This window comes from Trachurus japonicus, chromosome 19, assembly GCF_045865225.1.
Source record: "Trachurus japonicus isolate A0001 chromosome 19, Traja_1.0".
Classification (NCBI taxonomy): domain Eukaryota; kingdom Metazoa; phylum Chordata; class Actinopteri; order Carangiformes; family Carangidae; genus Trachurus; species Trachurus japonicus.
In genome coordinates, this window is record NC_140925.1 from 17,432,111 (window position 1) to 17,458,387 (window position 26,277).

A 26,277-nucleotide genomic window follows, 5' to 3' on the forward strand; every position below is an offset into this window, starting at 1 on the left:
GGTCAAATCTAACTATCTATCTATCTATCTATCCCACTGACTCCCCGCTCGAGCACGGCTGAACCTGGCCGGCTTGAGCTCACTTCACGGGCGCGAGCCTGCTGCAGCCGCCGCTGCTGCTGACAGCAGAGAGAGGGAGGGAAAAAAGTAAATTTCGCTTTGGTTAGGTTCAGGCAATGAAGAAAGGAGTTGGTTAAGTTTAGTAAAAACACCAGGTAGAGGCTAGACAGGCTGGAAGCATAATGAGCGATATATGTTATTAATATGGAGTGCTTGTTTTGCACATGATCCGTTTGATCCCAGAAAGGAAAAAAGGATCAATGCGCAGCCTCTGTTTCCTTTCTGATTGCGTCCGTCTGTCTGTTCGGAGTGGGAGAGAGAGACAGAGAACCCAATCCACCTGTCTGTAATGTAAGTTTGATTTGATATGAGTGTCAAGGTTTAATTACGGACACTAATGAGCGCGCAGCAGTGCGTAAAAGTCGTGCGTAATGACAGCTCCTCGTTGGTGAAACATAATAAACTGCACCTCTTCTTCCACGTGTGTCTTATTGACAGGTGGAGCCCATATGAATAATAATATAAATGCATAGTGAACGGTAAAAATGTAGAGTTTGACTAATAACTAGTCCCCCCCCCCCCCCCAGCTTGCCCCAGCTGCGGCTCCGGGGGCGGTGATCCCAGCCGCCCCTGCCGCTGCTGGAGCAGAGCTGGACCCGGCCTGGAGCTCCAGTCGGACCGTGGTCCATGTCATCCCTCCACAGACGAACATGACCCGGGCGTATTATTGTCGGTGGGCAAGGGGGGAGGGAGAGACGCGGAGCGGTTACCATCCGCGTGGGACCCGCTGTCGGAGGAGACCGCTCTGCTCAGCGGGGAGGAGGAGCAGCGTGTATTATTGTTAATGTTTTTTCTAATTAAGACATCCATTTTGGTGGTTTATTACATAATGCACAAAATTATTACAGTTTTTTCATAAAAAAGTGTAACACCCGCAATATGTAATAAGTGATGTAAAATGTAACAACTTATTACAAAATGCGGCAAAGTTTATTACATATTGCGTTCAAGATTTTTATTACAAAATGCGGCAGATTATTACAAAATGCGGCGTTATTACATAATGACGTGAAGATTTATTACATTATTACATAATGCGTCATTATTACATAATGCGGCGTTACAAGGACTCATCAAATGTTATATGCCACATTTATTTTCAAAGCAGTATTTGGTTCAAGTAAGTCAGACACTCCAGCCATTCAACTACCTACACTGGCTCTTAACGCTGCAATCAATCACAGTGGAAGACTCTCAGTGTCAGCCATTTGACAGCGTAATGGGAGAGAGGAGAGAGAGCTGCAGTCAAAAAGGGGGAGAACAAGTATGCTAAAAATCCAGACAGTGATAGTGGATTACTCCCTTCAGGAAACAGGCTTGTCTTACTTCTTTAGTTCAAATGTTGCCTTTATAAGTCCTGAGGTTACTTTGATTCTGCCATTTTTATGGTCCATCAGTTTTCTCAGTCTAAACTCGGTAAACTTTCACATGGCGTTTATGTATACAGAACTAACTGATGGAAACCGACAGGTAGGTAGGGTGATGCTGGGTGAAGCAGAGCAAGGTGGTTAGTTTGTGCACATTGGGCCAACACTCTAAGGTCTGATACTGAATGTTCACAACAGTAAAAAGTCCGTTAGTTCATTTTCTTTGGTCGGGACCAAATGGAATGTTTATTTATTTATTTTTTTGGTGCCATTCACCTTCACATTGCACAGTCCGCTTGTTTGGTGTTTGATTGCTTTATACACCGTCCAAGTTGGGAAACCAATTTGAGTTTGTTATACGCGAACTATAAAAGGCATGTGTGAATATGCCTTGAAAAGTGGTCTAAACTACCTTTGAACAAGGCGTAGGTGCAACCTCCTCTACTGCCGTCCAGCTCAGATGACAGCCTGTCAGCAGAGGGAGAGACGCTCAATAGGACAAACTGTGAATTTATAAGTGAACTACTGTACTGTATGACTGACTCTTTTCATATGAATCATTCGTCTTACAGGTACAATCAGAGGCTGATACAAGCTGTTTGGTGTAGAACTGCTCTGTGAATAATATATTTCTCATAAATGCAACTGAGAAAAAGACAGAATGTGAACTACAAATTGAAATACTTGGGTTTACCACTATAATTTGTGATTCAATTCAGTTGCATAATAACCTCTGCATCCCTATGGGGTGCCCGTCATGTCGGTGAAAATATGTGGGTTTGAAAAATTAAAATAAAAAGCCTGCGTTACAAACTGGGGAAGCAGAGAAGACACAGGCCTTTAGCAGGCGCTAATGAGAATCCAGTGTCATTGGAGCTGGAATCATACGTGGGGATAAAAGTCTTTCGATCACATCTTTTCTTCTAGCTCTCATCACTTTGCCTTAGGGTTGGGCGGTATGACGGTATTATACCGTGTGACGGTATAAAATGTCTACCGGTAGAGATTTTGCAATACCGTTTATACCGGAGAAAGAGCAGATGTCTGCGGCATCTCTCTGAAGTCACTGTAGTTAGACCGCCTTGACACACGGGGGAGCCGGCACTGCAGCAGACTGCTTGGCGTGGTTGCATGAGCACGACGAAGAAGAAACAGCTTTACCGGTTACCGGAGTGATAACAACCATGGCTGAGGCGGAGAGTGAAAGCAGGAGTGGGAGCATATTCCATGACAATACATCCATGAGTGGGAGTCACGAGGAAACGGAGGCAGCCCGACCCGCCCAACAAGACGAAAAAGTGAAAAGTGAAAGTAATTCACTCCAGCCGTAATTTTTTTCGATCGATCAGCTGTGTTTACCGTTTCATGTGTCATAGTTCTGATGTTTAGACAGATGAATTAGACCTCTAACACATCCTAAAGTTTGACTTGTCAGAGTTTTTCAGAAGAGGAGTAAGTCAAGTTATAAGCGATGCTAATTTCTGTTAGCCCGTCTATGGTGTTTTACATTATACGTTAGCATTAAGCTAGCGGGCTTTTTATGCTTAGTTGTGACACTGGCTGTGTGTGTTTTAAACATTGTTTCAAACTATGTGGGTTAACATCTTTGATGCTTAAATATATATTGCCGCTTAACATATTGCTTTACTCCTCTTTCTATGTGCCATTTTTACTGTAGGACAGGCTGTTTGTTTATTATGGTCACTTCCGTCCCTCCCACCCACCGTCCGTCAGTTGTTGAAATTTGAGCCCTTTGTGTACTACCATAGACTGTAACTTAAAGGTTACTTAGGAACTCTAAAGTAACTTCTTTGATTTTCCCGGTTTGACCTGTTTGAACAGCCATAGACAGCACAGACCGTAGGCATTTTTGTAAAATGCTAATTTGTGATTCTGTGATTTCTTTTTTTATATACTATATATAGCCTATATAATTGCACTAACTGGAGCCAGACTGCTCTGGCATTTTTCCTGTCTTTTTTTTTTTTTTTATAGAAATCAAAGTTAAAAAATAAAAGAGGAAAATGATCAAATGCGACAGTATGGTTATTTTAAGCCATTAATTGAATTTACAGGGGGGAAAAAACATACCGTGATATATACCGTTACCGTGATATGAAATTACTCATACCGTGATATAAGATTTTGCTCATACCGCCCAACCCTACTTTGCCTCCAATCTGTCCTGGATAAATTGGGCTGCTCAGGGCGTATTAGAACTTCTTGTCTCTTAAACAAAGAATGGCTGGAACTTCTATCAAGCAACAAGCACCATCACCCGCTCCTGGCAAGAGACAACATTTCACAACTTACAAATAGTCCCTTGAAAAACAAGGAGGTGAAGAGTACTTCAGGAGAGGTCAAACTATTGCGTGTTTCAAAGGCAGATTGAAAAGAGCCAGTGGATAGTGAGCGGTTGATTAAAGCAAGAGTTCATGAGCCAACAGTCTGAAATACTTCTGAAATCTAACTGGGATAATATCTACTTGACAGATGGAAGATTTTAAGAGGGCTGCTGTGGCTCCTGCCAGAGGCCCAGTGTTGGCTGTATCTATATCACGTCTCTATCATGTGCCCTGGCCCCCGCCATTAACCACAGGAAAGTTGATGTAGGAGGACAGGGTTGGCAGCAGCAGGACTTGACTAGCAAGGCTGTCGGTATGGACACAAACATACATGCAAGCCAAAAAGTTCAGGGAGAAAATCATCGTCATTCATGTGAGGTAAACAGGGGACAATCAGGTTGAGGAACCAATTAGCATTACAAGAAACTGGTGTCCTATTTTTTGGTATTTCAGAGTTAGAGTTCCCAATCCTTTTTTAACAAGGAATCATCTCCATCATATCCAGTCTGGTGCACAAGTGTGAATATTGTTCAAAAATGTGTACTGATAGGTTAGATGTTGCTATGGCTTTACTGTCAAGGTCTTTTTTTTGATGAGAGCTCAGAACAGAGAAAGAGCCAGAAATTAGAACCAAATGAATATGTTTTTTTCTTATACAAGACATTGTTAGGTGCAGTTACTAATCATGCAGGTAATAAACTGAAAAGAAAGAAAGAAAATTCTTTTAAGACTTAGTTCCTCTATTGTATGTGTCAGCCAATCACTATTAGTCAAAGCTCAGTGAATCACTTGCAGGTTGGAGAGTTTCAATCACAGATAGAGGGGTCAGAAAACAGCCGGCCTGGAATTTTAAATCTCCCAGCAGCCACGTTTCATTCATTATTCAGTGACACAATAGTGCACAGTGAACAAGCAGAAGGCTGATTTCCATTACATCATTATATTTATGCAAAATAATGTAAGAAAGTCAGCTAAGCCCTTTTGTGTGGAGGTGTAATAATGTGCAGTGACTCTGAGACAGAGGGAACCTGTTTGACAGCAGTCGTGGGAGGGAAGCGACAAGCAAAGGTAACGAGGCCGTGTCTATTTAGTGCTCTTCTCCAATTTGTTTTTGAGAGCGAACAACACAAACAGACAAAGGAGTTTTGTGTGTTCTTTCAAGATGGCTTCCCAGGTGGCTGTAGTGTTTGTGCTGGAATATGTCTTCCAGACAGATAAGCCTTGCATGTTTTGTGTGTGTATACAATATTTGTGTGTGTGGGTGTGTATGGTTCCAGCAGGCCTCAACTAATGTTTCAAACCATAACAAATTATGCAAAAACAGCGTGTCGCACTTAGGAGAGATACAGATGATCTGTAGAATCACAGTCATGCTCATGCCACAAGATCCGTCACACACTTCACATTATAATATCTGCACAGTGACAACAACCAGGGGTGGAAATAATACTGGAAAATTCTACTGTTAAAAGACGTTAGCTCAAACAGAGGTTAAAGTACTTGTGTAGAAATGTAATATAAAAGTACTAATCAATTACAATGTATCCTGAGTGAAAGTTTTACTTTGTTACTTTTTTAAAATAGTAACACCATAAGAGAAGGGCATGTTCTTTGATGATTTTATTGAGTGATAATAATGATTGATCGATACATAGGTTTTTGTTTTTTGTATTTGTTATTGTGTCTTGTAATCCCATATGGGATGGGCCACAGTGGTGGCATGACACGAAAATAAAACATTCATTCATTCATTCATTCATTCATTCACATAGGTGTATATGTAGTAGTATTTCAGCTAATAACATGAGAGATTCAATTCGAGACCTCCACCAAAAGCAACCAAAACATCCGGTCAGGCCTTTGAAGCATTCACATACAACAATAATGACAAGTGTAAAGTTAGTTGTATCAGGTGAAATTAGCTAAACTTAATGCACACACAGTCCTGGAACCGATATCCCCTTATAATGTTCAGTTTTTATAAAATTGTACAAAGTGGTTGATTCAACTGTACGGCCATTTTGGAGGGTCCAGTGTGAGGCGCTGTTGAGTCATATTGCTTAGTATAAAGAGGCATTTTGTTTTTGCTTATCTTTGTTGGTAAGTCAAACCAAGTTACCGCAATGGTATGGACTTAACTCACTGAGTGTCAAAAATAAGTTTCAACAGAGTTTTTGTTTTTTTCACTGTTTACGCTAGAGGGGGCCCTTCCCCACCCTGTGAATTTTGGTGTTCTTGTGATGAAAGGAAGCCATGTGATCACATCACGTGACCACAACAAACTCATCCAACCTATCCCACAGCCGCGGGAACAGACTGTAGTGGCCAACTACGGCTTACGCTCCGTACACCGGCCATGAACGGACCAAACCGGATGGTCAGAAGCCCCCCTGACCACGCCATCACGTAACCATAGCAAAGTGTCTCATCAAACCTATGAACCCTGGTTGAACCCTTTGTTTTCATGTAATCAAAGTAAGGTATTCACGATATCAAAACAAACTGGCTCTCTCACAACATGAACGCATCTTGTCCCAAAGGCGATGCTGCATTTTTTCTTTGATTCACCATCCAACCAAAAAAAAAGATTAGCCTATTTAGGTAATTTGAGAGAGAGACAGTCAGACAGACACAGATAAAGAGAGACATCATAAAGTCAAAAATAGTCCAAAATAAAAGGTACAAAAGAGAGTTCTGCTTGAAAATGTCTCCTTCACTTCACTGTTTTTCTCAGAACCCTCCCAGAATGCTGAATTTGGAGAAAACATGCAAATGCAAACGTCAAATGAGGGTAACTAAAAAGTGGAACATGCCATGAACTTTCTTTTTTTCCAGGGTGAAAGTAGAAAGGCTTCTTCTCTGATATTCCGTGTCATTTTAGCCATAGCACAACATATTCTGTGGCTGTTTAAAATATAGTAGAAATCCAATCCAATGCTGGCACTTGCAATGAATGCGTTAGCATAGCAATATTAAGCTACAGTATAAGTCAAATAGCTGCAACGATGATGAACAACAGCTTAATTCTGGGCATGACCGAGTCACACTCTGTTCAAAATTCAACTGTCCTGCTCCTTTATTCTCAATGTAGAATATAACCTGTCCAGACACAGCGTCATACGTTCCTGCATGTTTTCAAACCCTGATTTCACTGATCAGTCACAACAGGGATCGTCAAAAACAGCAGAAAGGTGGTGCACACTCCACTGACAGTGAAAGTGAAAATAGAAACCATGGCTGAAGGCTCCACTTTCAGTCAGTATTAGCATTCAGTGTTAGGCCTGACCCAGCATGCACCTGTTGTGGTAAGTCCAAATAGCATATTCCTTTTTGCAGCACCCGTTGATCCCCTTCTGTTAGTACTGTACATTTCTCCTGTGATTTATCACAACTTCATCATATGATTTTTTATTTTTACTCATTAATGCCTTAAGCTTTAAATAAAGATACATTAAATACTTAAGTGAATCATTACTAAAGCAGGAGTGGGATAACTGATTTTCTAAGTAGCATAAGCGTGACTTTTTATTTCCACCCTTGGCAACAACACATAAACACACCTCTCTCTCTCTGTCTCTCACTTGTTATGAACAGAGGAAGCTGCCACAAAAACAAGATCGACTTAGAATTCTCACTCTGAACTGAACTTTGACCTGCAGGGCATCATCACCAAAAGGTCCGGCTCCAAATCCATTAAACCCAGAGAGGGCTTTAGTCATAATTCAGGAGTCTCCCTGACAGATACATCTGAGTAGTTGGACAAAAGCAAGCATCCTGACATGAGGCCATGGACTCGACCCTCACTAGATTGGATGGGGAATGACTCACATTGGTTAAACCAACAGGAGTTTCTTTTTTCATTTATTTCACAGTGAGACTGGATACTTTTGCAAAATACTGAGTTATGCTGTGAATATTGTTTTGAATAATAATAATAATAATACAAATAAAAGGTAAGATGGCCAGAGAACAATTGTAAAGGTTAGAGAAAACAGACTCAGGGGAAAATATTGTCTTTCTGCATGTATTTTGTGTCCTCTCAGTATTTATGTCATGCTCATCTCATCAGTCACATTGATGGAGAAAAACTGCAGAATTCAAAGAGACTGCTCAAAACAACCTTGTATTTTACAGTGTCCCAGTTACAGTTTTGTGATTTGCATCCTGGGTAACCATGACTAAACACCCCATGCAGTCAGTCACTGCAGTAAGACAGCTATACCCCAGACACAGCAAACAGTGAAGATGTCATGTGTTTGCTGTGCTCTGGTTATTGTTAGTGCTGTCCACTTGGCTAACTGCCCCCTGTATACTGTGGACGGGAAACCCAGATCTGGTGATATACTGTATATACCATGATGCAACGCTCCCATCCCAGGCTGCCAACACTTCCTTTACCCCCAGTCACTATTTGTTGTGATGGTAATGGATGGTAGCCTATGGTGGGACACAGAAGATAATAAGGTGAACAAAGTAGAACTGCATTCCATTTAAGTGAGTGCAGATATATCAGACTATTTGGAAATATCCACAAACACTGTATCTTCATGTGAGAATTGCGAGTTTGAAAAGAATAAGTGAGTCACTGATTCTTTATTTCTCTGGTTCTTTGTAATTGCCCTCCTTGCTCTCGCTACCGTCCCTTTCACTCCATCTATTCTGCTTAGATGCAATACTCTTGCTTCCAAAAACCACTTCATCCTGCAGCAGCTTGCCCCGTTATTATCCATCGTCTTTATGACTTTGACTAAAGAAGAACAAATGAAAGCCAGATGGGTTGGAGAGAGTTGTTTTTTTTGGGTTTTTTTTACTCCTATTTCTTTTCAGACTACTTTAACAACAAAAACACACACAAAAAGCCAACAGAGAACACGACAAAGGCATTGTTGTTGTGGTAGTGCATGCAAGTAGGGACAATTTTATTCATGGTATGAGATCCAAGATCATTACACTTGCTCAGAGGGAGATGATGTACAGGTTGAAAGAACATACATCACTCCATCTTTGCACTGGTTTTGCACCAAACAAACATGGTGTAGCAGACTAGGAGGCTACACACTACATTGGGATATATAAATATTACGATATTATTTTTCTAACCTAATATCCGTATCCTCTCGTGATATTTTCTGGATGAGTGACATTCTTCACTCAACTCCCAGTGGGACGAGAGAAGGTTACTGAACTGCATGCAAATTCCCTTCAGGCATCATTGTGACATTATACTATTGATATATTCACAAGAATGGGGCAGACGAAGGAAGGGATGGACTACAGGAAAATATCTTCACTTGCGACATAACATTAAAAGGGACAACGAGGAGTTTCTCCGTCGGCAGAACGAAAAATTCCGCAACAATAAAAAAGTTTCATATTAATGTGGATGAATCTCCGCTACCCACACTTGTTAATGGGCCCATTTTCGATAAATATATTGTTTTGTCTCTATCGTTATTTTGTTATTATTAGTGGTGGCGGAAATGCTGGGCGAGCCGACCAGCGTTTCCTTACTTTTGGTTTTGCGGCGAGTCATGAGAATAACACCGCCGAATCGCCGTTTATGGTCGGGACTACGACAGTATCTGAACCTCTTTGAACCTCTGACTTTAATTCTTGATGAATGAAAACATGAGTCTGTTTTGCGCCGTTCAAAGAATTTCACGGTGCCCGCGGAGGCTCATAAATGTAGTGTGAAAACGCTTCGCTTTTCCAAAACTCCTCATTGTCCCTTTAAAAAAACACAAATGTAAAAACATTTGTGTATAGCTTGTTAATATTTTGTTGTTTACTTTTATTGGCCAATATAAGTACTGGAGCAGCAGTAATATTACAAAATCAATAAATAAAAAAAGTGTGTGTAGAACACTATTAGTGCTTTCCTTACGGATCATCTTGCCATGCCTTGTAATATGTTGGACAACAGACAAGGGAGGAGACCAATGCAATTTGCGTAGTGCACGGAAAAGGTGCTCTTATTTTGATGAAAATGTCGCTTCAAAATACTATTGGACATCATCACTATGCATGAGAGCATGGAAAAACATGTGCAGTGTGGTTCTATTTCTACTCACTCAGCTCAGAAATTATTGAAGAAGCAGGTGTACACATTCCTGTCCACTTGATAAACCATTCTAAAGTTACTTGACAGGCATGGCTGTAGAGATTAACAGTGTTGACTGGTTGAGCATATAATGATTAATGATGTGACGCTCTGATTTATTCCTTCCACTGCTTGATCTTTTTTCTACCAGCATTGTACATATGAAACAAATAGAGCCCACGTGCCTGAGGTTTCCTTCACTGTGCGTCAAGAATATTTTGAGAGCAAAATGTCCATAAATCCAAAAAAGCAGATTTGCGGTGTGCTGATCCACTACTAATCAACAATTACTTTGCCAGGTGTGGGGCTTTCAGTGCCCCAGCTCACCCTTTGGTTTTAGAGCTCAATTTCCTTTAGATTCCTTTAGTGCGGGGAATGAGACAAGATTTGTGTGAAGACGGAGGGGAGCAGGACTGCTGATAAAATGTCTTATTGAAACCATTATACAGAGTTCTGGTTATCTGCTGTTCATCACCAAGTTTGAAGGCTCTGCTTTCTCCACCCTGCTCTCTGCCAAGTTCTCTCTCTCTCTCTCTCTCTCTCTCTCTTTCTCTTGTCTTCCTCTGTTTCCATCCGTTACCTTATCGCTGCCATCTTTCTCTCCCTGTCAACCCTCAGTTTCCCCCTCTCGGTCCATCTCGCCCTTCCTCCATCATTCTTCTCATTCAGTTTCTGTGTTTGTTGAGGAGCCAGTAAAAGTGGCACCAGCAGCTGTCCAAACACGGATGGCCCCCTACTGTGTGTGTGTGTGTATGTGTGTGTATGTGTGGAAGACCCCCCTATGTTCACAGTTGATTTCATGCAAGCTATTATCACAGCCCAATGTTTCCACTGCTGTCACCATGGCACCCAGAAAGGAAAGGGCAGATGAAGAAGACGGAAGACGGTGGAGGGGTGAAAATCAAGAGGAACCTGAGGATAAAAGGATGAAGCTGAGAGGGGAAATGATGGTGTGTGTGTTTGTGTGTGTATGGGGTGCATGTGGGGGGTTCTGTAATGCAACAAAAAGGGAAGGAGCATTGGGGATGACACAACATGAATGATGCTGGAGATTTGTAATTCATGTCAACAAGTGGGCCAAATAGCACAGAGATAACTACCAATGAAATTGTGAAAAATGAAAAATAAAGTATACTCCCATACCTGTTTTCACACGTTTGCACAACCCCAGAGACACTAGATCTGTACTAACACAGCTGAATGTTGGGGTTGTCCCTCTAGTACCAAATACAGCACGATATGGTGCAGTGCACTTAGGCTGTCTTTACACTGCAGGTCTTGATGCCCAATTCCGATTTGTTGCCTATATCCGATTTTTTTGACGGTCTATTTACATGTTCTATCAGAAGTGACCCAGATCTGATAATCTGCATTTACACCTGCTGTGCCTGCATGAAACGACCCGCTGGAAATAAACTAGTGATTTCAGGAAATTGTCACGTAATAATATATAATATAGTAATATTTTTAAACAAAGGTGAGTCTGGTGTTCAGAGTTTATATCTAACACGTCACTTACAAAGTGAACGTTACAAAATAACGTTAGTGAAGTGGCTGCGTGGAGCCTTTTTTTTTTTACAGTCTATGCGTGGAGCGGAGCTGCTGTGAGATGAGCAGCTGAGTGACGGTGACAGTTGTGCCACCGTTTGATCCTCCGTCGCTCACGTAGTGAGGACGGGACAGCCTCACATATTTATACAATGTTTGTTTTTCCTCTCTTGATTTGTTATCGGCTCGGTTCGGTTTTTGCCGGTAGGAAAACCTGAAATCTGGTGTTTATCTCGCGCTCCCTCGCTTGCCCTCGTATCGATCTGCATAGAAATGAATGTTACTGTAGTGGCTATATGAAAACAAGAACTAGTGAGGGGGAAAAAAACAGACGCGCGGACACCACAAAAATTATTTTTTTATTTATTTAAACCTTTATTTTAACTCATTGGTCATTGAGGTTTCCCTCATTTACAGGGACGGCGAGTTTATTAAACACTGTAACGCCTGTGACAGTGATTACAGCTGGCCACAGCTGGCCACGGTAGTCCAGGTCAGCCCCACGTGTCAATCACGGGCTACAGAGGTTCAGCGAGACAGCACGTGAATTAATATTATCATTGATGACGTATGACACGCATTGCCAGGGAAGATCCGATCTGTCTGTTTAGACTGCAGACGCATTGGCAGAGATCCGATTTGTATCTGATTTATTTCCACATATAACGGGGGCCTGAATCTGATCTGACAATATCCGATTCCATGCGCATTTGTCCCGTTTACACATTCATGTTACAGATCCGATCTGAGCCACTTGAGAGAAAAAAATCGGAATTGGGCCACTTGAACCGTGCAGTGTAAAGACAGCCTTAGATATGTTGGATTGAAGTACAGTATTCTGGATTCATATTGTAACTTGGTGATTAAAGGGACAACAAGGAGTTTTGGAAAGCGAAGTGTCCGTGCGCATGGTAAAATTCTTGGACCGGCGCAAGATGGACGTCTTGCCTAGAATGTTTTCATTCATCAAGAATGAAAGTCGGAGGTTTGAAGACGATCAGATACCGCCGTAGTTCCGACCATAAATGGCGATTTGGTGGCATCATTCCCATGACCCGCTGGGCAGCGTCCGCGAAACTGAAAGTAGGGAACGCTGGCCGGCTCGCCCAGCATTTCCACCACTAATAATAATAATAATAATAATAACAAAATACCGATAAAGACAAAACAATATATTTATCAAAAATGGACCCATTAACAAGTGTGGGTAGCGTAGATTCATCCACATTAAGGTGAAACTTTTTTATAACCAAATACAAAGTCCTCATTGTCCCGTTAATGACATTTGAGGACTTCCTTCTCTCCTCTTATCCAGAGTTATTTCTAGTTAGGTTTAATGTATATGTTGTTGAGTACAACATAACTTAGGCCAAAAAAACTAGGTCTTATGTCAGAACCACCAGTGCCAATTAAACCGGATGTGTAAGATCTTTTGTTATTGTTTTGACTGAGAGAAATTATGTAGGCTACCGTGCATTTAACCGACCTCTTGCCAAAAATGTATGCTTTTCTGTACACAATGAAAGCTACTGATGCAGATGTCTTGAGTCTCACACTGCCAGGGGAGCACAGTTACTGAACTGCTGTGTGAGTGGTTCTAGTCCTAGTGGTCAGCAGCCCAATTAGCCCTGGCTAAGTTGAGAAGAGAGGCAGTAAAGGACCGTGGTAATTTTTAATGCTACAAGTCAGGCTGAGCAGACACTCATAGCATCTTGTCTAAGAGGAAACAAGCTGCTTTTTTTTATTTTTTTGGTGTGAGAAGATAATTTTTCATCATTACATGTTTAGTGAGCAAGCTTGGTTAGAAGGAAGTGGCTTAAAATCACAGCACCAAGAGGTGGTAACAGAAGTTATACAGGATAGACAACTGTGACTAATACTGTACAAGCAACCGCATAGTTAAAGCACTTGACCCGTAAGAACTTTTGGATACTTAAAGCAGAAGTAAGCGATTCGGTCGTTTTTCTGACTTCTTGTCAGTCGATGGAGTTAGCAGCCCCCGCCCTCGTCATGGATCTATCGGTCCTCGTCCCTACGTCACCACATTCACGCGCATCCCTTGGCTGCACACACTGCCCTTCATGCCGTTCTCTCTCCTCATTGGATAAAGGTTGTAGGATACAAGGAAATAAAATAAAAGTTTTCTACTCGGCTTACAGCAGAGCAGAGTGACTGACAGACCCGTGTTGTTTCGGACCAAACACTCTATGTAAGTGATTGCCGTCGGAAGATATAACTATTAACTACTATATTCCACCTACTTCTTGCTTTAAGAAAATAATGAAATATGATATTGTGAAACAGAGTGGAGAGATCACTACACTCTGATCAACACAATGTTCAGCATCAAGTAGCAACCCTCATATTAGACTTTTGGAGCTGTGGTTGACTAAAATACTAGCACTTGGTTTGTGTGTGTGTGTGAGTGTGTGTCATCTTGTATGAGTGTGCATGACGGTGATCTATCAGCCGCTCCTATGTAATTTGTGTCATTGTGGCTGTCCTGGTATGACTGCAGGAGCTTAAGGCAACAGCTGTTCTCTGCTGCTCTGACTGCAGTGAAGGCGTCGTCTCAGTCTCATCCCTTCCTATACCTGTTCTGATAAACTCAGGTCAGGAGAAGGGCTCAGAAATGTTTTGATTCCAACATCGCACATCAATATCGATAAGTACAACTTTTCTTTTTTACAAGACACAACTCTAACTCAAAAGAGAGTTACGGGACCTAAACTGTTGGATTCAGCTTTTTTGGAATTCAAGGTTTGCACATTTCTTTAAATGCTGACATAAATCAACCCATCACTTTTCTCATTCACCTGCTACAGGGTGATTCATCAAAATGCATTAGTTTCCAAACAGGGCTCCATGGAGAATGGAGTCAGAATAACAATGACTGAACAAAGTCATAAATGGCTATAATTGTATCACTTTTTGAGGCTGGTCTAGACACAGTCCAAAGAAGAAGGTTCAAACTATTAGTACTGGCAATATCAAACTGCCAATGGTGGGTTTATATTTCTCACACAATTTCATATTTCTTAAATCTTGGCTATTGGCCTAAGGCCTATTCAGCTTTTGATAATCTGACACTCAACTGAAAAACACTTAGTTCACCAATAAAAAACAAAAACAAAAACACTTCAGTTAGTTTAGTCATACTACTATGCTATAGAAGTATTAGCAGCTAGTGCTTTCTTTATTTGATTCAGATAGAACACTCTCACTGATAACTTTACCATTATTCCAGATGTGTGATGGGGTGGTGGTGCCATTTATATATTTTATGATCTCTCACACACACACACACACACACACACACACACACACACACACACACACACACACACACACACACACACACACACACACACACACACACACACACACACACACACACACACACACACACACACACACACACACACACACACACACACACACAGTTACAGATAAGGTAAAAAAGCCAACTGATCATTCTCTGAGACTTAACAGGCTAAATGGGGCAAAACTGAGATAAGTGACAGTCAAAACACCCCCCAGTCTAAGATAACTCCAAGATAGTCTCAGAGCGCTGGCAGCATCTGCACACCAAGTTGCCATCTAGAGCTAATAAAACTTTTTTTTTTTTTAAAGCTGTTACCTCTTCAAATATCTAACTAACCCGTTGTGTGACAGCCGCACAAAAGAAGCTGTAATTTATTACAAAAACCTGTGTAATGATTTTTGTAAAAGTTTGTGCTTACATCTCTCATTCCCTAATGTTTCTCTTGAAAGTAATTTCTGGAGATGTCCCCTTAAAAGGAATATATAATTATGTGTAGCTCAAAGAAAAAGAGAAAAAAGACAGTCTTTGGAAAAAAACCTTATATTTGAGTTTTTGTGGTCCCTACAAGTCTGAGGTCACCAGCATAGCCAGCCCTATTATACCAAATATCCTTGGCTGACTGACCAATCATATTGCAACATCAGCCAAAGACCAAGTCTAATTGGCCATTGCACTTTGAAAATTATTTGGCAAAGCACCATCTAGCAGCACATTTAGAGCCTGCATTGTTACCAACCTAATGCATGCAGAGACTTTTTTCAAACAAGACTGTGTATAAACCTGGTATATGACTGGACCATGTATGGGTCATAATAAGACTATATCTCTTTTTCAGGCAGTCATCCAGCCACCCTGGTTTCACAGCTGCTCCGAGGCTGCAGTGAAGCAGAGGAGTGCTTCCAATACTCTGAGCCGCAGGCGGATTAATAGCTAAACATAACACATTGTTTTTGATGTTCTACAAGTTAAAAAGACACTTAAATATGACTTTGCTTTGTTTATACCTGAATCATGAATTTGTCATATTGTGAATTATTACACAGTTTTGCCCAATTGTGCAATTGTGTCTGTCTGCTGTTTTGGCACCACCCACATTCATTTATTGTGTGCTTCTGATGGAACGTTATACTTTTGAATGTGCCCACAGCCTAAAAACAATTCAAATCATTGCGTTATCACATTATTACTGCATTATTGTTCTTTGTTTAAAGCATCAGTTTTTTTCATCAACAACAGCCAGTGGGAAAAGTTCAACATCATGCCGGGCCAGTGCTGTAACTTCATTCACTCACTTAGTCACTGCTAGTCATGGATGTAGCATTGGCTCATGGTTGGTCCATTCTCAAGTGTCATCAAGTTGTATTTTGACTTTTTTAGATACTACAGAAACCAAAGACTCATTTGTCTTAAACTGGTGGAGATCACTATTGTCACAGCTTTTGTTATGAAAGTAAAAGCAAGGGCCCAATAAGATGACTTGAGCTCAAGATCAAACTTTCAAGTTTGCTCTCATAGGATTTGTACTGAATAAAGGCAGCGCAAAGAGCTTTGATCATTATGAGCATGAGAATCAATGTTGCTGGTTTGAATGTTGTTACCTATTTTTTCCTACATGTTATTGACAGTCTGCTGTTGCTCTCAGGATTCTCATTCTGCAGACTGAGCATCACTCACATTTGTCTCAAGCTTCACGGACAAGAGCAAGAGAGAAACAGCAAATAATTTAACATTATGCAAAGACCAAAAGCTATACAGAATCAAGATTCAAAAACAGCAGGTTACTCCTCACTGTCTAATCCTCCACGACAAATTTCCCAGACTAATTTCCTCTCTTTCATTTGGTATTCACCAGCCACTAGTTGCTCTCAGCAGCAATTATGCCATTATCTGAGCCACACAAAAAGTCGAACAAAAGACAATCAGGTAGTGTCCAACTACAAACCTCTCAGGGGAAGAAAGGGGAAGGGTCTGTGCCCTCAATACGACTGTCGCAGAGTAAAAAGCGATTTTGTTTAATTTAGTCAATTTTCTGCTGTTGCACTGCAGATTTAAACATCACACATTTCTTCTTATTATCATTCCCTTACTATAGCCCTGCAGGGAATCTTATGGAAATTTACCTTAGCAGTCCTTAGTCCTTAGCATCCTGGCTGTTATTATTCCTATCCACTACATACTTTGAAAGTGAAATGGCTGTCAATCTTGCTGTCTGCATCTATATGTCTTTCTAGTTCTCTGTCATGTCTGCCCCAGTTTGACAACAATGTCACCTTCTCTCCAAACAGCCTTATTTGCACATCATAATCACAAACTGCTTTCTCCGTTGTATGACGACATAAGAATTCCGAGAAAAATTGACCTATGGAGGCCTTTAATATACAGTGTTCAGTGCTTCAGAATTCAGGATTGACTTTAGACTTACCACCACAAAAACTACTCCTACAAACTTTGGTACAACACAAAGTGTATGTATGAGGTTCTTACCAGCAGGGGCATGGCCAGGTCAGCAAAATAAACAAAGGCAGCTCCGAGTGTGAATCCCACAGCCACAGGCACGAAAGCAAATGAGCCGTACTTCCCAGAATCCTCCGCCATGTCGATCGCCGGTGCAAGTAACGACCAATAGGAAGCTGCCAACATTACCTGAGAAGGGACAGAAGAAGGGAGAAGGAGGGAGAAGGAGGGAAATCAGGATGTTTTGCAGGAGAAGGAACAGGCTGGTTTAGTTTATGATATGAAAAGGCCTAAGTTTTGGGCATAAATGACTGATGGGGACAAAAATATTTGTAAGTGACATTTGATTCATGTCTGCGCTTGTGTTTGCCACTTAGATTTCAGTTTTTTATTACTTGCTCCATCTGCCAGCATGATGGATCAACCTGCAGAGAAAGACCTTTTTGTTTAAGAGTAAAATGTTTTTTCTTTTTGAGGTAAGAGCGCACACCAGAATTGAACAGGAGCTGACAGCCGGACCAAAAACAAAAACCTTTTTTGTTTAACCAGAAACAGCTATTCGAGGCCACCTGTCTCCAATGTTACGAAAACTAGTGGTATTTCTATGCTACTGAACATGGGAGTTGCTAGTCTACCACTGATAATCAAGATGATCATTTTGGTGATTTGTCAGTAGGTATTTGAATTTTATTATATATTTGTGATGGTATAAAAGTAGTTGTCAGTGAATGGGCATTCAAAATTAGTTACTAACACAATCTTTTGTCATATTGTATTGGTCATTTGTGGCAACTGCAATTATACCAAGTTTAGAATTGGTGCTTTGGAGCTTTTGGCGACAAGTGAATGTGCTGCTGAAAGTCAAAGGAAGTAACTGGTTCTAAGCCTCTGATTGATAGCCTATGTATAATTGCATCACTTTTCATCAAGGTCCTATTATGTTCTCACTGCATGCTTTCCAGCTTTCAGAAATGTATTGCATGTTGTGTGAATCCATCATTACCAAGATTCTTAACTCTTTTTTGCCACCTTAATTCACATACAAGTATTAGGCTATTTATTTTTTCCATGTGACAGTAGAATATTGCTCTGATGACCGTAATGACAATATTCTCTATTGGTGCTTTTGTTGTATCCGAATACAACTACTGACAAATGTCTGGTTTATCCTACCGGCAACAAAAGGAGAATATTGCACAGAGAAGTTTAAAGCTGCAAATTTACAAGAAAAAGAAATTGTGACATTACACAGTCACACACTTGTGATAAAAAAAAAAATTAAATTTTGATTTTTTTTTTCTCCCTTTTGTATTAAGGGAGGAAACACGTTTACACTTTGCAGGGTTGGACATGCTTGTTTTCCATTATGCCTGCAGTAGAACATGTTATCAAAGTGTGCTTTAGCAAGAAGGAAGTAATTGTTATTTTAGCCCAGACTCACCATACCATCACTTAAGTGCAGACTAGGGTTGGGCGGTATGAGCAAAATCTTATATCACGGTATGAGTAATTTCATATCACGGTAACGGTATATATCACGGTATGTTTTTTCCCCCCTGTAAATTCAATTAATGGCTTAAAATAACCATACTGTCGCATTTGATCATTTTCCTCTTTTATTTTTTAACTTTGATTTCTATAAAAAAAAAAAAAAAGACAGGAAAAATGCCAGAGCAGTCTGGCTCCAGTTAGTGCAATTATATAGGCTATATATAGTATATAAAAAAAGAAATCACAGAATCACAAATTAGCATTTTACAAAAATGCCTACGGTCTGTGCTGTCTATGGCTGTTCAAACAGGTCAAACCGGGAAAATCAAAGAAGTTACTTTAGAGTTCCTAAGTAACCTTTACAGTCTATGGTAGTACACAAAGGGCTCAAATTTCAACAACTGACGGACGGTGGGTGGGAGGGACGGAAGTGACCATAATAAACAAACAGCCTGTCCTACAGTAAAAATGGCACATAGAAAGAGGAGTAAAGCAATATGTTAAGCGGCAATATATATTTAAGCATCAAAGATGTTAACCCACATAGTTTGAAACAATGTTTAAAACACACACAGCCAGTGTCACAACTAAGCATAAAAAGCCCGCTAGCTTAATGCTAACGTATAATGTAAAACACCATAGACGGGCTAACAGAAATTAGCATCGCTTATAACTTGACTTACTCCTCTTCTGAAAAACTCTGACAAGTCAAACTTTAGGATGTGTTAGAGGTCTAATTCATCTGTCTAAACATCAGAACTATGACACATGAAACGGTAAACACAGCTGATCGATCGAAAAAAATTACGGCTGGAGTGAATTACTTTCACTTTTCACTTTTTCGTCTTGTTGGGCGGGTCGGGCTGCCTCCGTTTCCTCGTGACTCCCACTCATGGATGTATTGTCATGGAATATGCTCCCACTCCTGCTTTCACTCTCCGCCTCAGCCATGGTTGTTATCACTCCGGTAACCGGTAAAGCTGTTTCTTCTTCGTCGTGCTCATGCAACCACGCCAAGCAGTCTGCTGCAGTGCCGGCTCCCCCGTGTGTCAAGGCGGTCTAACTACAGTGACTTCAGAGAGATGCCGCAGACATCTGCTCTTTCTCCGGTATAAACGGTATTGCAAAATCTCTACCGGTAGACATTTTATACCGTCACACGGTATAATACCGTCATACCGCCCAACCCTAGTGCAGACATGGTTCCCTCCTTGACAATGCACGCACGCACATACACACACAAACACACACTGCTTTTACTACTACGGAGCAAATGTGCTCTAGTAAAATTGATTTGATCTATGCTTAGGGATCTCAAGATAATGAAGCTTAAACACTTCTGGTAGAAATCATCATCATTTTCACTCCCTTGGAGCAAAGGCCAACCCTGAAGTATGTATGCCAGTGTTCATATAGGCCTATGCTATGTCTTTGTGTGGATGTCCAGTGTATTCATCATCTTCATAGGTAAAATGCCCTGAAAGCATTATTCTCTTCAAAGCCTCGTCTCTTCGTATCAGCTGTCACAGTCCATATAAAAACGGAGCAGGGAGGGAAGGGTGAGTTCTGTATTCACTGCACACACTAGTATGCATTTTCAATCTACATGTATGCACAGCTTATTTGCACCTTTGGTTGTTTGTCACAAAAAAAGTTGCAGCATGTCAATTTCTATTCCGTTTGTGTTCTCATAAATCCTCTCATGCAGCTTCTAACACAGTGTCAGCGCTGAAAATGCAGAACACAAGTCTGAGTTCTGCCCTGTCAATCAAAAGTAATGGAAGCTTATTGTCAGGCAGCAGTCAGTTCCGCCACTCAGAAGCAATGTACTGCTGACATCATGCATTGTAAATTGCAGAGACAGAGAGAGAGAGAAGGGGGAGGGGGGAAGGGGTATACCAAAGTTGATTGCAACTTATTTCGTATGGCTCAAAATGAAACTCAGAGAGCTGAAACTTGTGATATAGTAAACTGCAGTTTTAGGACTGCGTTACTCAGGATGAATTGAAAGCCTGGTAGCAATCAAATCCCCGCCATGATTGCAGGAAGAAAAATGATCCTTTCCTTATTTTCCAAAACGTTCCTATCCTGATTTCTATTTACGGGCATTTTTACCTATATACCAGAATGTGAACCACCTTCATGTTTGCAGTCAAAACAATCCACACTTATTTTAACAATTCACAATAAGTCAGTGTCACAAGCTTTCAAATAAGGCTCCAGCTGGCTGCACAGAGAACAGACAGGAGAGTTATACAGGAAGAAAACATGGAGTTTCAAAAAACACAATATGTGGAATATAAGCTTTATCTCCTGGCATTTACTTGGCTTCTTGACCTCTCCACTGACAACAAAGAGATCAAAGAAAAACTGGAGAGGAACTTAAGAGGAATCAAGAGGCGGATGACATGGGCAACTCATCAGACCTCAACATCTCAGCAGTTTGCAGTGGTTTACAGTAAAGCTGACAGTTACCTCAAAATTGTATTAAGTCTATTGTAAGTGCTTGAATTTATTATATCTCTGTCTATTTAGCCCATGTACTTAAAGCAGATATCAGTGGAATGTTTTTGTTAATATAAGTCCTAAATAGTCCTATTTTCCGTCAGCAATCACTTACATGAAGTATTTCAGCCTAAACACGAGTCTCTCCGTCACTCTGCTCTGCTGTAACCCGAGGAGAAAATTTTCCTTGTGGGATACAAGTGTTATCCAATGAGGGGAGAGAACGGCATGAAGGGCTGTGTGTGCAGCCAAGGGATGCGCGTGAATGTGGTGACGTAGCATGAGGACCAATTGATGCCTGACAAGGGCGGGGGCTGCTAACTCATGGTGCGTTCAAGGAAACTCGTACTTTGTGTTTTTCCTTCCTGTGAAGTCATACCAGTTCGATCTGGTGCGAGTTCACGGGTCGGAAGTTACGAGTGGCCGTTATAGGGAACTTTCACAGACAACAGGACGGTAAAAACACGAGCTACGGGTTACCTGGAACGCTACCAAGTCGTAGTTGTGACTTGAAGCTGTAACTTACGGTTTCAAAAGCCTGCCTTGAACACAGCATTAGCCGAAACGGCTATAAGTGTGCAGTGAATATCCAGGACAATCAGGATGGCATGTGATTTTTCCAATTGGCAAGACTTCCACCAGGGAGGAAATAAATGTCAGTTGAACCAATTACTGTGGCCTTTGAAATGATCGTATATGAACGTATATTTCAAAGCACAGCACTGGGCTTAATGGAAGCACTGGTTTGATATTTTTATGCTACTTATACTAGAAGAGGCAAATTGATTAATAATTATAGTGGCGGTTTCATTTCTTTCTGTTCCACTTCACTTGATTTCCAATTATAGCAGGTGGTTTTATCCTAGTAGTATGGTTGGTCAACCGCAGCAACTGGTTCCAACCAACTTGTTCCAATATGCCCTTTTGTTAACTTGAAAGTTTATAAGGAACTTCAGGTACTTTCTCACTTAGACCTCATGCATAGCCACACTGGCAGCATGACCCATGATTACAAAAAAGACTGTTGGATGGATTTTCTTTTTCTTCCACACCTGCTCCATCTCTCATTATATTGTGTAATTCTGCAACCTACAGAACATCAAATGTGCCAATTAAGACAAGGTGAGGAGCTGTCTACACATTAATGAACAGCAATTTAGGATGTGAGATTAGCAGTTTGACACACTGCTATTACAACTGCCAAGTCTCCAAGGTACAAATAGTTAGAATGTGACTTTGAAACATTAAGGTATGACAAATATAACCTACAATGTTGATTTATATGACGTTTCTGTATTATCATTAAGGTGGACACAGATATGATGAAACGAGCAAATTGTTGGGTTTTAGAAATCCTGGTAAGTTTCATTGAACCATTCTTAAGAATTTCCTACTTACAAAGTTTTTAAGAAGATTGTGGCATTCATTAATGTTTTCTTATCCAGGATTTGCTCTTAGCTATAGGAACAAAATCTACGCACACTCAGGAGCATACTTACGTACATTATTGTGTTTTCTTCAGTTCTGCAGTTGTATAATATGATATGATTTGAATTAGAATGATGTTTTAATAATTATTTTACAAATGGGGTTAGGTAAAAGAAAACACCAGTAATGAAAACCTATGAATGGAGCCTCTCACAAAAAGTCCAAATTGAGGAAAATGATGATTTGCTGTGCATTATTTCATTCTTTAGGGTTTTTCAATACCACATACTGTAACAGCAGTGTGACGTCATGGCAAGCTGTGCATGACCAATTAAAGCTAAAAATAGACATCATTAGGAAAGATGGTGAAGCGTAAGTGGTGTGTCTCTTTAAATCTGATCTCAGTACAGCATTTTATCTCATGGAAGATCTCATATTGACTGTATAGTATTCATCATGTAATTTAAGCTACTGCTCAGTTGTGATCATATTGTCTCTGGAGGGCAGTTTGACTGCCAGCCGCTGTATCCACAGTTTGTGTCATTGTTGTGGATGTCTCACATCTCATTGACTAAGGCTGAAGCTGGTCAAGAAAAAAGAGAAGTTTTTTATGGACATCTGTGCCCAATGAGGATAATCCTGAGAATTCTAGCAGGTAACGACTGTAGTTATAGTTAAGTGTGCTTGTGAAGGTGTCCTTGACTCAGCTTTCACTGTTCCTAGATCAGTTATGATATTCATTCATATCATAAAAAAAACATGACAGGCCCTTAGCTGAAGAAAGATTTTTTCATTACAGAAGCTATTGCTACTGTAATGAAAATGTATGTTTTAGTCTAGTCCATTTATTGTCCTATATGGTGCACCACTGCCATATGATGAATAGGGTCACTCAATATAGTATTTCGGATATGAATTCTGAAGGGGTTTGTGCAGTGGCAGATATTAGAAATCATTGCATGGTCCAAGAATCTAGGGCATACTTTCAGATCTAATCTGTGAACTGCTAATCAGACTCTTAGAGGAATGGAGGAAAAGCAAAAATGTTGCTCATACAATCGAAGGAAAGGTTAGAAGGTTAATAACAATGTAGTTGAAACAGAAATATTTAGTGGTTCATCGACTTTGACACTGATCCAAGATGGCGGCGCGCACGGACGCAGCGGCTCTGAGCTCCCTGTTACGGTGCCTAGTTTTTTCTGTGGTGTGGCTGTTTGTGTATGAATGCGAGTGTGTAAATGGGAACAGACTCTCCTACACACAATCCGAACTACGGGCTCTGGGTTTCTCAAGTCGAACGGAGATTACGACCGGTTTCCAGCGGTCGTACAAGATCCCAGAGGACATAGCAAGAGCTCCGGGCTCCCCTTGGCTTGTGGTCGGGCCGGTAAGGAAGCGTCGCCAGCGGAGGCATCGCAAACTGAAGCGAGGATGCAGAGGGGGCCGGCTAGCCAGGCTAGCGCGGCAGCCGCACAGACCACCCATTCCGAGCACCTTCCTGACTAATGCCAGGTCCATCATCCACAAGACAGACGAACTGAAGTTGCTGCTGGCAAGTAACAACACAATTCGGGACTACTGTGTGATTATAATCTCGGAATCATGGCTACACCCGCTCATCCCCGACACCGCTGTTCAGCTACCGGACCGCAGCCTGCACCGCCAGGACAGAAACACAGACTCTGGTAAGAGGAAGGGAGGGGGACTCTGCATCTACACACACACCGACTGGTGCACAAACAGTAGAGTTATTTTTACCCACTGTTGCCCGGACTTGGAGGCCATCACAGTCGTGTGTAGACCCTTTTACCTGAGAGGCTGGTTCTCCAGTACCTTAAAGATGGCCTCCCCAGGAACTTCGACCCACACCAGTTTGCCTACAGGGCAAACCGGTCAACAGAGGATGCCGTGGCCACAGTTCTCCACACAGCTCTGAACCATCTGGAGCTCCCGGGAACCTACGCCAGGCTGTTGTTTGTCGACTACAGCTCGGCTTTCAACACCATTGTCCCTGACATCCTGGTGGAGAAGCTGACTGGCCTTAACTTCTCCCCCCTCATCTGCTCCTGGATCAAGAACTTCCTGACCAACCGGCCGCAGGTTGTCACGGTGGGTCAGGTCCACTCATCCACTCTGTCGCTCAGCACGGGCTCCCCCCAGGGCTGCGTGCTGAGCCCCCTCCTGTACACCCTTTACACCTCGGACTGTACTCCAAAACACCCCACAAATTCCATCATCAAGTTTGCCGATGATACTACGGTGGTCGGCCTGATCACGGGGGGTGACGAGACAGCCTACAGGCAGGAGATTGAGACACTGGCAGAGTGGTGCACCAGAAACAACCTGGTGCTTAACAGCACTAAGACCAAGGAGATGGTCATCGATTTCAGGAGGAGGAGAGGGGACAACGCCCCAATTACCATCAACGGGGAGGATGTGGAGAGAGTGGCCTCCTTTAAGTCCCTGGGGACCCACATCCAGGAGGACCTCAGCTGGTCATCCAACACCTCAGCACTGCTTAAAAAGGCGCAGCAGAGACTCCACTTCCTACGGGTGCTCCGTAGGAACCACCTTGAGGAGAAACTGCTGGTGTCATTCTACAGAGCCACCATTGAATCTGTGTTGATGTACTGTGTGACTGTGTGGTTTGCTTCCTGTTCAGCTGCAGGAAAGAAGGCTCTGCAGAGGGTAACCAGGACAGCAGAAAAGATCATTGGCTGCTCTCTCCCCCCATTGGAGGACATTGCCAGCTCCCGGTGCCTGAGCAGAGCTCGAAAAATATCTGTGGACACTTCCCACCCTGATCAGCATCTGTTCAACCTGCTGCCGTCAGGCAGACGCTTCAGGTCCCTGAGGAGCAGAACAAACAGGCTAAAGAACAGCTTCTATCCGTGGGCTGTCAGAACTCTGAACCTGTCACTGAGCGAGTCTGGTCCTCATGGATCACATTGAGCACGAGGGCTCACTTGGAGCCAACGTCGGGCTGATTAGGCCAGATAGTGCACTCTAAGAGTGCTATTGATGTAATGTGTTTTATTGTTTTATTTAAATTGTGTACATTTTCGTACTTTATGTTTTTATCTATTTATGCGCCGTTCATGGGTGGCAATAATTTCGTCATGCTTTGTATGATGACAATAAAGATATCTAATCTAATCTAATCTAATCTAATCTAATATCTAGGGTTCAAAGCAGCAATGGGCAATTTCACATTTTGGCAGTTCCAAAAAGCAGCGAGGGAAATTTTGAAATATGTGGAACTTCAATTGCGAGGGATGTTATACCAACACTGGATCATTTCATCTAACTCGAACACTGGTATCAACTTGGCTGATCTCAGTACCAGAGGGCATAGCAAGACAAGAAATGCTCAGCCTAACTTTCTCTGAACATATCACTAACTGGCAGCTATTGAAACGACACTGCAGGGATGGATAAAGACGCTGATATCAGTCAGAACACTGCAATGTCAGACAGTAAATTTCATTCAATTCAGCTGGGACAGTGCAAACATAATGTACCTTTGTCTCCATCACTCTCCTTATCTGAGACTGAATAACCAATAGCTTTTTCTTGTCATGTTTCTTCTGTTCT

At 41.6% G+C, this 26,277-nt stretch overlaps 1 protein-coding gene across 2 annotated transcripts in view; it reads right to left on the reverse strand.

The window, feature by feature from the left end:
• slc39a11 (solute carrier family 39, member 11) overlaps nt 1-26,277 on the reverse strand; it is a 123,385-nt gene that overhangs the window by 80,778 nt on the left and 16,330 nt on the right. For both annotated transcript variants that reach the window (XM_085761112.1, XM_085761111.1), the window contains exon 4: nt 17,290-17,448. In XM_085761112.1, the coding sequence (XP_085617238.1) occupies nt 17,290-17,448 (159 nt within the window). The remainder of the gene's footprint in view (nt 1-17,289; nt 17,449-26,277) is intronic.